This window comes from Miniopterus natalensis, chromosome 18 (genome assembly GCF_054644295.1).
Source record: "Miniopterus natalensis isolate mMinNat1 chromosome 18, mMinNat1.hap1, whole genome shotgun sequence".
Taxonomy (NCBI): domain Eukaryota; kingdom Metazoa; phylum Chordata; class Mammalia; order Chiroptera; family Miniopteridae; genus Miniopterus; species Miniopterus natalensis.
The window spans coordinates 35322366-35337348 of NC_142098.1; the positions used below are offsets into that span (position 1 = coordinate 35322366).

General features: G+C 44.2%; 1 protein-coding gene across 1 annotated transcript; it reads left to right on the forward strand.

Annotated features, from left to right (window-relative positions):
• Positions 1–5293: 5293 nt before the first annotated feature.
• CXCL17 (C-X-C motif chemokine ligand 17) lies at positions 5294–11271 on the forward strand. Its single transcript, XM_016209250.2, has 4 exons — positions 5294–5372; positions 9549–9629; positions 10249–10350; positions 11174–11271. The coding sequence occupies exons 1-4, from the start codon at positions 5294–5296 to the stop codon at positions 11269–11271; spliced, it is 360 nt and encodes a 119-aa protein (XP_016064736.2).
• Positions 11272–14983: the final 3712 nt, after the last annotated feature.

Genomic DNA, 14983 nt, shown 5'->3' on the forward strand with positions numbered 1-14983 from the left:
TTGCTAAAGTGGGACCGTTTGTTGCACAGTCATGAAAACTAGTCAGAGACATTTGAACTTGATCTTGTGGTTATAGAAAAGCAATGGAAGGTTCTGGGTAACCAAAGTGACACCTTGAGCACAGACCAAAGGGGATGGATGGTGGTAAAAATGGGAGCTCTGGGTTCCTAAGCAAAAGAGATGCAACTAACAAGAGTAAAGGAGGTCACATGATATAGTCCAGTGAGAACTAGACTAAGTCAGAAGCTTGAGTTTAAATGTAAAAAGTTACACACTAAAGTCATGACTATGTTAGGCAAGTCACGTTCTCTCTCTAGAATCTAGAGTCTAGATTTCAGTTTCTCTTCATTCATAAATCAGGTGAAGTGAGAATTAATCTCTAAATGACCTCCAAACCTTTGCTACTCAAAGTGTAGTCCACCAACCAGCAGCGACAGCATCATTCAAAAGCTTATTAGAAATGCAAAATCTCAAACCCCACCAGAAAAATCAGATCTGTATTTAAACAAGATCCTCAGATGATCTGTAAGAACATTATTAAAGTATGAGACACTTCTCTAAAGTGTCTTTTAGTTCTAAAATGCAATGGTTTCAGACTCACTTAAACTCTGTCACTTCACAGGGGGGGGAAAGAAGAAAAAAGTTTACCTATTCACTTCATTTATGCCATTTTCCTAATCCTAATTCTGGCTCTCAGATTTGTCCACATCCGGGTAGAGTTCTTAGGAAATACCAGTGGGGCAGCGCTGCTACCTTGTGGTCATGATCAGTAAATGCACCTAATCTTTGCATTCTTACCAGTAAAGGAGAGGGGGGAAGGTTGGCAGAGTGGGTGAAGTCCAAGTCACAGATTCACAACCACTCACAATGCCAGGAAGTAACTGTCAGACAGAGCTCAGCCTGCATCCTGGAGTAATGTCACATTTCAAAGGGCAGTTTTTACAATATCTAATGAAATGTTATATTAGTGGGAAACCAGGGTTCCAAACCAAGCTGTGCTCTTGTAACCTTCAAAACAAAAAATCACTGTGACAGTTGTTTTCAGTCATCCAGCCCCTGCCTGAACTCTTCCAGTAAACTTGTAATTTTCCACAGAAAGTTACTTTACTATAACAGTTCTCATCCCGAGCCAAAATGTGTCTGATGAATACTCACTAACCCTAATCCTAGTCGTTGTAGGCACTGAAACAAGTCTAATACCTTTTTCACACAATAGACCTTCAAATATATGTGAACAACTACCATGAGTCCCTCCCATCTTCCCTCAGCCATTTCCCAAATGAAATTCTGAAGTCCCTACACTCTCCTGTCGCTTTCTGATGGGCAAGTGAAGTATGTCAACCACAGGAAACTGAATTCTAGGAGTGTTCTAACCAGAGCAGCAGAGCCACAGGACTACCCGTTTCCCCATTCTGGGTACTGCATGTATATTTAGAAAGCCAAATACCACATCAGCGGATTCAAGGATACTGGTTTTTCCTACTGTGCTACTGCTCAGTCATCCCATACCTGTGTAGATTTATACATTTTTTTGCAAGTTTTAAAAAATATATATCCTTATTGATTTCAGAGAGAGGAAGGGAGAGAGAGAGATAGAAACATCAGTGATCAGAGAGTCACTGATCGGCTACCTCCTGTACGCCCCCTACTGGGGATCAAGCCCACAACCCTGGGCATGTGCCCTGACTGGTAATCGAACCTCGATCTCCTGGATCATAGGTTGATGTTCAGCCACTGAGCCCCACCGGCTGAGCTACATTTTATTTTTTAAGAAATATATAGCTTGCACTGGAGAGATAAAGATAAATCAGATCTGGTCCCTGCCCTCACAGAGCTCTAGGTTATGGAGGGAACCCAATTCAAAGCCATACTATTTATAGCTCAATGAAAAATACCCTGATTAATAGAGGTAAATACAACTTTTTGGCCCATCTGATAAACTCCTGTAAAATGTCCACTTTTGATTTGCTGGGCCCAATTTTCCTCATTTCAAGATCAAAGGGGGAAAAAAAAGAATGCAAATGTCCCGGATGGTGCCTTTTGCAGTCATGGTTGGATTGGACGTTTCTCTCTGGCTCATCCAAGGTGTTTGTGGGCTGCCACCTCATTCTGAATGTCCTCTCTCTCCAACTAGAGTTCACCACATTTGCACATGCAGCAGCCAGGCAGCTGCACATTAAGAGAAATTCTAGCAAGTCAGGAAATGAGTTTTAATCCTGTTGCTTTGAGGCCAACTGATGCTAGCCCATGATATTGAACAAATCCTACCTCGTTCCCTGCATTTTAATTTCCATTTCTGTAAAATGGAGCCATTGGATTAGCTCTCCATGGGTCTATGTGCATAGTGAGACATCCTCAGAGACAGTAATGCACCTTCTTCCTTTGGTAGCCACCACCTGGAAAACACCATTGAGTTCAAATGTTCACTGAATGTATGTATGAATAAATGACTTATTAAAGCAACATGAATCATGGACTCAAGCAACAAATATTTCTGAATGTCTACTAAGTACACTGTAGAGGGGGTAAGCCAAATAACAGTGACAGAATGCTATTTTCTCCCCACTTTCCCTTTCTCTCCTTCCTGGAGGGAGGCCTTTGAAAAATAAGACTGTGTTGACACAATGTTCTCGAGATGGGCTCTAAGTAGTTTCAATATTAACAAGAGAAAGCTGTCTCAGCGGAGTTTTACATTGTGAAACAAAAAACAACAACTTTAAATTCCATGGCTGAAAGTCTTTTTTAAAGAAAGGGTTTGCCATTGCTAGTGAAGGAGGAGGAAGAGGAGGAGGGGGAAGAGACTGGTCTTGAGGCATGGAATCTAAACCACCAGCAGGTAGTTTAAAAAAGACATGTCCATCCCTGAGTTTTGCAAGCATTTTTATACACCAAGTAGGGAGGAGAAAGATATAAGCCAAGAAAAATGGAAGGATTTACACTGGCTATAGACAAAGGGGATGGGTTAGTTCTGGGATAGGCTCAGTAGAATCCGCAAGGAAGAAATGTCCGCTCTTGTGGATTGGCTGTGGGCAGCAGATTGAAAAGTTCATGTGCAAATAAGCAGAGGCCCTAGGGCTCTATGGTGCCTGGCTATTCTCTCTTTTGGATAATCTTGGAAATAGTCACCTGCAAATTAATCCCAAATTCCAACGGATATACAGGAATGTGAGCAGTCTTTTGTCAGAGCTGGTCTATAGGCTAACTGTTCAGTCTCTTTCTCTTACTCTCTGGCTGCTGTAATTTTAATTTAGAACATCTCAAAAATTTTTTCTTGTCAATATCAATGGACTTGAGGGATCTCAAGCCCCCTCCTGTGGTACATAGGACCCTACATATCACCCCAAGTCCATGGAGGGGAAAATCAGCCAGAGTGAACTGACTGGGAGCCAGGACATGGGGAAAGCAGAGGAGTAAACAGACTGAGAGGATAGGGAGAAAGGTCTGAGGAGGAGCTCCCTGATCCTACAGCAGCCTGGGAGTAGACTGATGGACAACTCAATGGAAAAGTAGAGAACCCCCACCAGTTTCTATGTGCATGCACTCGTCAGTAAAATTTTATTTCTGGTAATGGATTGCACTTTCACATGCTTTCTAACATGTCAGGCTTAGTAAAAGTGTTACCAAAATATCACTCAATTCAACAACCATTTATAGAGTACTCCCAGAGTACCAGGCCTTACATAAATTCAGCAACACAAAAATGAAAAATAAACAGCTCCTGCCCTCAAAGACCCCCATCCAAGTAGATTCATGCCCCTTCTCAGCACTGCCCTCCTCTCTGCCCTCCACCAACCCAAACCCTACCCCACTCTGTGAGAATCAGCCTAAGTTCCACCTGACCCAGAGTCCCTTGAGCTACTCTCAGGCCACAGTGAACTCCTGTCACTTCTGAAGTTTGGTTCCACTTATATCTCAGGTTCTATGAAGTGTATGTCACTTCCCTGGTTAGACTTGAGCCGCTAGACCATTGTTAGCATTTTCCAGAGAGAAACTACATCAGCGGTTTATATCAGACCAAGCTCAGGCCAAGCCCTAGCCTTCAACTGGAGGACAATCTCCACTGCCTAGCACAGTGCCTGGACCCCTGCAGGCAATTTATAAACTTTGCAGTAGCAAAGACTACAGTCAACTCTACAACTCGTCAATAGGCAGGGATAATCTGAAAACTGAGAGGTTAAGGATGATCAAACAAAAATCAAAAAGGATTTAATTTATTCCTGGCCTCTTCCTTCCTCTTAGGTGAAACAAAGATAGACCACTTTTTCTCACTCCTGCCTGGAGGCTTCCCTGTTAACTTCCCCCTGGCCCCCATAAATATCACCCAGCATTCAAGCCTGGCCTCTCCTCTTCTTTGAGCACATTTCCTAAAGTCTCTGGAATGACTCAAGGTAAGTGCTAGTGTGCTGTAACCGTTAGTGTTTACTCTAAATAGTAGTACCTTCTTCTTTTGCTGTAGGCTATTTCCAAACAAGGTCTGGAGCGAAGAGCCCCAGTGGCCTGGGCAACCACCTTCCCTCCTATGGTTCCTGTTTCTCAAACCCTCTTGGACACGAAGTCCTGAGAGTCTTCCACCAACCCTGTTCCCTTTCCTTTAAGCTGGAGTAACTAAGCCACTTTCCTGACCAACAACAAGGAGGCTTGGTCTGACCTACTGCTCCAGTGTTTCTGGCAAGAGAGTATAGCCTCTCCTCCTTGATCGTGTCCATTTCCCACCTTATGTAAATTGGAGGAAATCATAAACAGAGTGAGGACAGGACAAGTTCCCAGGCAACACCACCACTATGATATTGTGTCCCAAGGATGGGAGTGGGAACACACAGAGGGGAAACAGACCATGTCATCCTCTCTTCTGCCAAGCCTGGGTACTCACTTTCCTGCCAGCTATTAAGCTAGAAGAGTCACTGAAAGGTAGAAGGAAATTCAAAGGAGCAAAAAGTCTTGGGGAAGAAATCATAGTACATTAAGGGGTATGGAGGCGGGAAGGAGGAGAGGAGGAAATAAATATTGCTGCCAAGTTATCAGTTACTTCTTATGTTCTTAAGAATGCTTCATGCCTTTTGTTTGGCCAGTTTTTTACCTCTCAGATTCCCGTAAAGCACATGGTCCACCCTGTTACCTAACAAGGCCAGCGTCACTTAGCTGTTCTCGCCCTCTAATAGGAACACTGGCCTGGGATTAAAAAGCAAACCGACAAGCAAGTATAGTGGCCTGAGCCATCCCGAGAACTCTGGAGGCTGTAACTGGGAACCTTCCACACCCTCTTCAAGAGACTTACAGCAGCACCACAGTCACAATGAAAGTTCTAATCTCTTCCCTCCTTCTGTTGCTGCCACTAATGCTGATGTCCATGGTCTCTAGCAACCCAAATCCAGGTAAGTAAAATTAATTTTCTATAAAAGTAGGAAAGTGGGGGGAGAATGTGGCAAAACAGAAAAGAAAACATGGCCAAAAACATGCATTAAAATGTAATTCCTTTTAGCTACAGGGATTTGGGGCAAGTTAGCCTATTTCAATGCCTGTTTCCTCATTTATAAAAGGGAGAAAACTGGTACTTACATCCAAAGAGTGTTGTGGGAGTCAAGTGAGATAGTGTATATGAAAATGTCTGAAACTGTAGCTGGCAAAGAAATTTTTAAAAAATTGGCTCAACAAAGATCTGCTCCCGTAAGTCTCCCCTAATCCCTTTTCCGGAGAGTAATGAATTTCCCCAAGGCCAATCTTGGCAGTGGTGTAAAGGTGTTGAGGGCAGTTGTACATGTGTAGAACATAAGGAAGTCCTTGCTTATATTCTTTATAGTGCACTAGACATCCCACCAACAATTAGAATGCTATTTAATGGCAAAGTAATAAACCAGAAAAATTATACCACATGGTAGTATTCATATTTGAAGCGTTAGCCATACCAAGCCCTGTTTTGACAGCTCACCTTTTGGGAAGCAAACTCTTGGTTAGGGTTTTTGAATCAGCTCCAGTGATCTAGCCCTTAGCAGAACAACCATGCAGAAGGGAGTTCATCCTCATGTATGCTTCTACTTGAGAGAACCATCTCCCCAAGTGCTACTTTGAGGTGAAATAGCTTTGTTACATACTCAGCATGAACTTGGTCCTAAAATCAAGAGTCCGACTCCACCCCAATTTCAAACTTCTCCTCCCTTGTAGAGAGAGCTTTCTGGAGGCTACTGGGCCCCATAGCCTAACTCACCATTCTGGAAGAGAAGGCTTTTCCATCACTATGACAGACACCAAGGCTAAAGTCCTCAGCCTGGATTCAAAACTCTAGCCACAATCTGCCTTTCCAGTCCACCCCTTCCACTCACAAGTATTCTACGATCTACCTAAACTGTTGGGTGTTCCCTAAAAAGGTCTTGTGCTTTCCCATCAGCTCAACTTTACTCATACACCCAGCTCCAAAACCACCTCCTCTCCACAGCCTCCCTTGATTCCTCCCATGACCTGAAGTGAGCTCTACCACCTGTGAACATGCTTAGCCCTAAGTTGACTCTCTCTCTTTGCACTTATCATATTCTGCCTTACACTGAAAGTGCTGGTCTGCCTCAATTACTTCTACGTCCTGCCCTTCTAGACTGTAACCTCCTTGGTGACACAATCTGGTATATTGTTTCCATGTCCCTCACGCTATCCAGCACAGTGCTCAGTAAATATTTGCTAAGTGAAAGAATAAATCCCCAGGTGTCCTTGAACACTGTGCACCTAGGTTTGGTAGCAGCTCTATTAACATTTGGAACTGGATAATTCTTTGCTGTAGGGGGCTATTCTGTGCACTGTAAGATGTTTAACAGCATATCTGTGACCTCTACCCACTAGATGCCAGTAGCAGCCTCCCCCAACCCTTAGGATAACCAAAAATATCTCCAGACATTGCCAAATGGTCCCTAGAAGGGGAAATCACTCTCCAGTTGAGAACCACTGCTCTGTACAAATAGTTCTCAAACCTGCTCCACGTTTACACTTATCTATACCTTCAGCCTTGAAGCCAAGGGAATCTAGGTCCAAATCCTGGCTCTTCCACTTACTTTACAACCCTGGACAAGTTGCTTCACTCTTTTGAGCTTCAGTTTGATCATATTAAAATGAATAAAATACCAGTTAGCATAGAATTTGGGGGAAGATTAAATGAGCTATAATGTATACCTCGTAAGAGATGAATAAATGGACTGAGTAAAATTTCTAAAGTAGCTCCTAAGGCTCAAGGGCAATGAATCGGGAAAGCTCACTGTGCTGCCAGGTGATGCTATTACAAACCACGTCAGATCAGCGGAGGCCAGGCTCAAGGCTTGTTTCCTAGCCAAGCATAGTACTGCCATGCCAGACTAAGTCTGGCTAGAGGAAATGATGCCCCACCATCCCCCCCACAAAAATTCTCAAAATAAAATGTCTTACTTTATTTCTTAAAATAACCACACACATGCACAATATGCTTTTTATGAGGGGGTGTAAGGAGGGGGAGAAGATAAGTGAGACTAGAGAGGACATTAGGAAATAAACTACTTATAATAAGTTTACTCATTACTTATAATATTACTTATTAATTATAAAATTACTATAATATTAGCTGACATGTGTTAAGTACTCCTATGTGCCAGGTGCTGTTCTGAGCACTTCACACATATTATCTCATTGTGTTCTCACAAAAATCTAATGTATTTTTTTAAATTCTTAACTTTTCACTTTTCAGACTTTCAAAAATGTAAAAATAATCAGAGTTCCAATATATCCTTCATCTAGTTTTTTTCAAATAACACCTTACATAACCATAATATGATGACATAGTACTATTAACTAATGTATGAATATTCATACTTTTCTAATCACTCCATTAATGTCCTTTTCCTAGTCCAGAATCCACTCCAGGATCCTACGCTGAATAAAGTTATCATGTCCCCTTGGTCTCTTCCAATCTAGAGTGTTTTCTCAGCTTTCCTTGTCTTTCATGACCTTGACACTTTCGAAGACCACTAGTCAGGTATTTTGAAGAATACTAATTAGATATTTTGTAGAACTTCCCTCAATTTTGGTTTGTCTGATGTTTCTTCATGATTAAGTTCAGATTATGCATTTGGCAAGAACACCACAAAAGTGATGTGTGCCTTCTCAGTACACCACATCAGAAGCCCATGATATCAATATCCCTTATTGCTGGTGATGGTAACTTTGAACACTTGGTTAAGGGGGTTTCTACCAGGTTTCTCTACTGTCAAGTTACTATTTTTTCCATTGTAATTAATAAGTATCTTGTAAAGAGATACTTTGAGACTATGTAAATAGCTTGTTTCTATTCATCATACTTTTGCCCATTAATTTTAAAAATCCATCAATGATTCCTGCCTTCGACAAGTATTTCTATGGCATTAGTCAATGGTGATTTTTCTATTTCCATCATTCCTTCTACATTTATTAATTAGGATTCTACTATAAGGAAGAACTGTTCCTTCTTTCCCTTTTATTTATTGTTATTTATTAATATAAGTAAAGACTCATGAATATTTATGGATTATAATTTATTACTATCATTCTTTATTATGTTGTTCATATTGTCCCCAAACTGGCCATTGAGAGCTCCTGTAAGTTGGTTTCTATGTCTTTTTAACATACCATTTTTTAGCAGTTTTGACACCACAAGGTGCTTCAGGCTCTTCTTGTATTTACCTGCCCCAGGTCAGGAATCAGCCATTTCTTCAAGGAGCCCTGGTTTCTTTCATGGGAGAATGGTATTAGGTACTGCCCATTACTTCTAGGTACTATTGCTTCTAGGCTCTCTAGTAGACAGAGCTATACACACTAATGCACTATTAGTCCCATTCTATGAATTAGGTAAATGAGGCACAAAAAGTTAAGCAACTTGTCCAAAATCACAAAGCCAATATGTGGTGGAACTAGGAAATTAAAGTAATGATAGATTTACCATGATTCCTAACAAGTGGAATAATAATCTGCTCATACCTTAAGTTATAAAGATTTTATTGTGTGTGTTGCGGGTAAAGTCTTTTTTTTTCCCTTTTCTTTTTTTTTACTTTTTTTGTCCAATATGTTTTTATTGATTTCATAGAGAGGAAGGGAGAGGGAGAGAAGGAGAGACGGAGAGAGAGATAGAAACATCAATGATGAGGGAGAGTCATTGATCAGCTGCCTCCTATACACCCCCTACCAGGGATCAAGCCAGCAACCCAGGAATCAAACCGGAATAGAACCATGATCTCCTGATTCATGGGTCGATGCTCAACCACTGATCCACACCAGCTGGGGGGGGGGTGATTAAGCCCCACCTCTGTCTTCTCTTCTATCCAGAAGCCATTCTTTCTCCACCTACCTCCAGCTAAGCTTTTCTCTAGGCCAGATTTACAATCTCAATTCCTTATCCATTTAAAATATTCTTCTTTTCAGTACTTGAGTTAAAATACTCCTAGATTCCTAAGTAAAAAGGAAGAGAAATGGTACTGAGCTAAACTAGGTAGCACAATGCTGGGAGACCATTTCTGTTGACCCCTTCTCTTTCCAGTGTCTGGAAGTGACCTGTTTCCTTCCAACAGGGGTCGCCAGAGGCCATAGGGACAAACGCCAGGCTCCTGGGAGGTGGCTTCAGGAAGGTGGCCAACAATGTGAGTGCAAAGGTTAGTAACTCAGTATCAACAACTGTGATACCCCAACTCTCTCCCTTTAGTCCCTGAGACCAGTGCAGAAGGTATCTGAGCTGACTCACCCATTCCCCTCTCCACCAGCCCACCACATGCAGCACTTGTTTTCTGGAGTCTCCTGAGAGGGCTAGAATCCTCCTAGGTCCAGGGTAGAACTGGATAAATCTTTGCCTGCCTCCTCCCCTTTATTTTCCCCTAAGAACCCAGGACTGCCTTTCAAAAGCTTCCTGAACCTTATTCTCAACCTTATTTTACTCACCGGTAAGGCTGATATCAGACTGGCAAAATGGCTTGCCCTGGCTAAAGCAGCTACTAGAAGGCTGACACCAAGATCTTATTCCTCATTTTTTAGTCTCCCTAATGATATCCTGCTGCCCTCTCCACACCTGCCACCAAATTCTTGCCAACACAGATCAGGAAAAAAGACTCAGAAATATATATATATAACTGGATATCTCCACTCTTCTATGTTGAACCTTTTCCCCATCCCATTGCAGTATGAAAAAGCAAAGAAGATGGCAAGTAAAGCCCTGCCCTACTCCCTACTCTCAAACCTGCTAACCCTCCCATCTAAGCAGCAACCCTGTTATTTCAGGTTGGTTCCTGAGAGCTCCTAAAAGAAAACTCATGGCAGTGCCCAGGCTGCCAAAGAAGCAGTGTCCCTGTGATCATTTCAAGGGCAACATGAAGAAAACCAGTAAGTTTCAAAAGAATGACTTAAACCAGAGTCACTCAGTGGATCAACTAAGGATGAAGCAGGGGTTGAGAACAGACAATAGAGGTGAAATAGAGACCAGGACAAACATCTCAGTCCTTTCTACTCGTGTGGACTTGTGGGGAAACAGGAAGAAAGCAGGATACAATTCCAATACTAAAAAAGGTTTAACCAAAGTCTTAGATTTTAGAACTCTTATCAAAGTGAAGGGAGATGGGACTGTTGGGGACCTGGTCATTGATCTCTGAAAATGACATGTGTCAATGTCAAACAGAATGTGATTCCTCCCTAACCTAGCAGTTCTTAAATGTCATATAAAAGTAAACTGGCAGCCCTGGCCAGTGTGGCTCTGTGGTTAGAGTACTGGCCTGCACACCAAAGCATCGCCAGTTCAATTCCCCGTCAAGGGCACAAACTTGGGTTGCAGGTTTGATGGCCACCCCAGTAGGGGCACGTGCAGGAGACAACCTATTGATGTGTCTCTCTCACATCGATCTTTCTCTCTCTCTGTCTCTCCCCCTCCCTTCCACTCTCTCTAAAAAAATCAATGGAAAAAATATCCTCAAGTGAGGATTAACAAAAAAAAAAGATGGAAGACTATATAGTAAACTATTGACAGTAGTTTGCTCTGGGGAATGGGGAGTAGAACTGGGGGGGTTGTCCTTTTACATTTTTTACTGGATATATTTTTTAAATTTAATTTTTTCCACTGGATGAGTCTTACTTTTATAATTGTAAAAGCTCTCATAAAAATTAAATTAAAAAAAATTTTAACACTAGTCTCTCCCCTTTATTTTCACCCTAGGGCACCGAAGGCACCACAGGAAGCCAAACAAGCACTCCAGAGCCTGCCAGCAATTTATCAAACGTTGTCAGCTAGCAAGCTTTGCTCTGCCTCTGTAGGAGCTCTGAGAGCCCACACTCCCAGTGAAACATTCTTAGTCAAGAGGGCAGTCAGCACATCTAAAGAATGTTCTTCTCTCCCACTTCAAGCTCCCTCTCCCTGTCCCCACTCCCTAAATCATCCCAGTGTTCTCAAAAAGAATATTTCCTAAGATTATTTTTATTATTGCTCCCTCTAGTGCTTTCTCTTGTCAGTCTTTTCCTGTGCCCTTTCGTTACCCAGGCTTAATTTAAGCTTAATTACCTGAAAGAAACCAGAAAACCCAGGCTCCCTAGCTGGTTCCATTTGACCTTAAGTAAAATTAGCCAAGTAGCAAACAGAAGTCAATAAATATTTTTAAATGTAATAGGTCAAAATCATTTATTTCAAATGGGGTCTGGCACCCAGATGGCATGGCTCAGTGGTTGAGCATCCACCTATGAAACAGGAGGTCACGGGTTTGATTCCCACTCAGGGCACATACCTGTGGCTGGGGCTCGATCCCCAGTAGAGGGCATGCAGAAGGAAGCCAATCAATGACTCTCTCATCATCGATGTCTCTCTCTCTCCCTTCTTCTCTCTGAAATAAAAACATTTTTTAAAATTATAAAACACACACACAAAACCCCCCACAAATGGGGTCTGGCAACTTGCATTCAATCCAGATAACCCGCTTTACCCTGTTCACTCCAAACTCAACCCAGATTCCACATCCACACACACTTCTTCCCACCACCTCTCTCTCTCTCTCTCTCTCTCTCTCTCCCTCTGCCCACCTCCTCCTGTTAAACTGTTCATTCTTTTACTCTTTCAACAAACCCTTCTGAGGTAAGAGCTAAGTGGGACAAAGAAAGCAGGTATAGCAATGAATCAGACATGGTCTTGTTAAAGATAATATAGGTTTAAAAAACTGGTCGTTTCCTAGCATGCAGAACATCTTTAGGATTTGTGGTTGTTATCATCATCATCATCATCAAGGGTCACTGAACTCTGTGAGCTTCCAAACTAGTACAGAAGACATATATACAGAACCATAGGCTCAGGGCTAGAGAGATGGTGTGGAAGATCTCAAATGCCATTGAAAAGGGCTTCAAGCTGTAGAAATGGGAGTGAAATTATAAAGCAATAATATAAGGAAATTAAACTGACAACCATTTGAAAGTATGAATAAAACAGAAAAGATTATTACTACAGTATAGAGACAGCCTCCCCCTCTGATGCTTTCCTCAAACATCAGAAGGGGAGGAAAAAGAGAAACACTCATCCAGAATCTAGCTTCTGTCATCCCAGAAAACTAAGATGGGATGCTGCCTTATGAGGAAAAAAAACACATTTTAACAGTGGTGAGTGGGGTGGGGCGGCCCTATTTATGACACAAGAGGGCAAGCCCCTCCCCTCTGGTAGAAGAGTGGTGGGCAAACAGCTTCCTCCTGTTTCTAATCCATCCTCCTACAGCTGGAGGCACAGGAGCAGGGGCCAGCAGTGGTCATCCCACTTGCCAACTGCCTTAAAAAGACCAGGAACACCAAGACAAAGGCGTGGAACCCAAAGATAGGTGCCATCATGAGGAATCAATGAGGCATCTGTGACAAAGGAGGCCTGGGTGGGGGGCCAGAAGCATGAAGCCTGTGAGATCAATATCTCCCATGAGGGAATTAACAACAGTGGAGCCAGGTTCTAAGTCAGAATCTAGACCTGACTGGGAACCCGAGCCACATCAGACATCTATCATTCAGCCAGAGCCTGGCCCAGAAAAGACACCCACAGCACAGCCAGCATCTGAGACTCAGCAGGAGCCTGCTTTCCAGCAAAGACCTCTCACTCAGCAAGAGTCCCTTACCCAACATGAAGCTGAATCTCAGCAGGAAACTAGAGCCCAACAAAAACCTGCTTTACAACAGGAACTCCTTGCCCCACAGGAGCCTGCACCACAGCAATCACCTCTTATCCAAAAGGTGCCCATCACTCAAGAGGGAGCTGCCTCACAACAGGGACCTGAGCCAGAAAAAGAATCTCGAACTCAGCAGGAGCCAGAAGTGGGAGAGGGACATGTAGCTCAGCCAGGACCTGGCCCAGTAGAGCCACCTCTAGCTCAACAAGAAGCTGGATCAACACCTCCGTCCCAAACTGAGTCCATGTCCCAAGAGAAACCAGGACAGTCAGACCCTATAGCCCAGCAAACAGCTCCAGACACATCCCAGCAGGAATCTTTGACCGAATGGGGATTTCTATCAAAACTTCATGAACTATCCATACAAGGACCAGCCTCAGAGTGGAAGACATTTCTTGAGTGGGTCACAGATTTTGACTCAGAATCAGATTCAGAGTATCCACTGGAGACCGATTCATCAACCATGAGTGGTGCGACAGTGGCCCAAGGGGTGACGCTGGACTTCAAGGGGAAACCTGGTTATGAAGTGATGTCAGGATGCGGTGGGAAATCAGCCCGAAGGAAGAAAACCAGCAACAAGAAGCACAGGCACTATTGGGACACAGGTAAGTTGAACCTGGAGAAACAGGAGTCTTCCAGGGATGGTTATTCAGTCAGTCAAGAAGCACTGAGAGCTGCCAGTTAAGTCAGGTCGCTCAGTTCCCTCAGCAAAACAAAGATCCACAATCGAGTTTGATAGATTAGGAAGCCAAGGCCTTGAGATGTAAAGTATCTGACTAGGAGGGGGGCAGTAGGGAGTGGCCAGTCCAGGATCCAAAGCCAACCTCTGACTTCTTCCCAGGCACCAGGCTGCCTTCCTTTGAAGGATTTGGGGTAAATCAAAGTGGAAAAAGGCTCTGAGCTAGGGGCCAGGACACCAAACAAGCCTGCCAGTATTCATCCACCCTCACCCTCCCCAAACCCACTGAAGCGCAATTCGGGGGGGGGGGGCAGACATTGGAGTGTGCACCAGAGACACAAGGCTGAGTGGGGTCCCTTACCTTCCAGGAGTTTCCATCCCTACTAGACCGAAATCTGTGCCTTAGCAATCGGCAGGACACTTACTCTCCTCTTCAGGCAACCCCGCCCCCCCCCCCCCAACGCCCCAGGAGTCCCAGTCCAGCCAGGCCTGAAGGTCCTAAGGGTTGTGTTCTGGGAGAGCCTAGAAGAGGGGCCGTGGAGTCTGCCAAGTCCCAGACAAGGTCCGGGCTAGAGGAAGGGAGAACTGGGGGTAGCGGGAGGGCAGAGTGATGGCTGCCAGCCCTCCCTCCCCTCCTCTGGGGGGGGGGGGGAACGGGCTCCAGCTCCCACCCCCCTTCTCTGGGCTCCTAAACCCTGCCAAGCAGAAGCAGGCATCAAGTCTTCTCCCTGGAATGAGGGCTTACTTGTTGAAGTTGTCAGAAGGGAAAAACCTGCAGCCCCACTTCCAAAGCCGAAGGTGCTGAAATGCGGCCTAGTCCAGGGGCCAGCAATGGCGGTCCCAGCCCAGAGGCTCCTCCCGCCGGGGAGGGCTGGCCTGTTCCTCTCAGGGATGAGGAGGTAGTTGGTGTCTGTCTCTCAGTGCCAAGGCTGGTCCCAGGCCTTGGGAGGGTGGCAAGGAGGGGTGGGATGGAAAGACAGGGTTCCGGGTCTTTTGCCAGTGCTGAGGAGGAAGAGTTGTTTCTCTAGGCCTCCCAAACCGCCAGAGTGACCGGGCCGCCTCTCTTGAAGCGCCCAAGAGGACGTTGAATGTGCGCGCATGCGCGAGCCTCGAGCCTCCTCTGTTTCCCGCCTTTTCACAGGCGATCGCGCCGCTTTTGCCA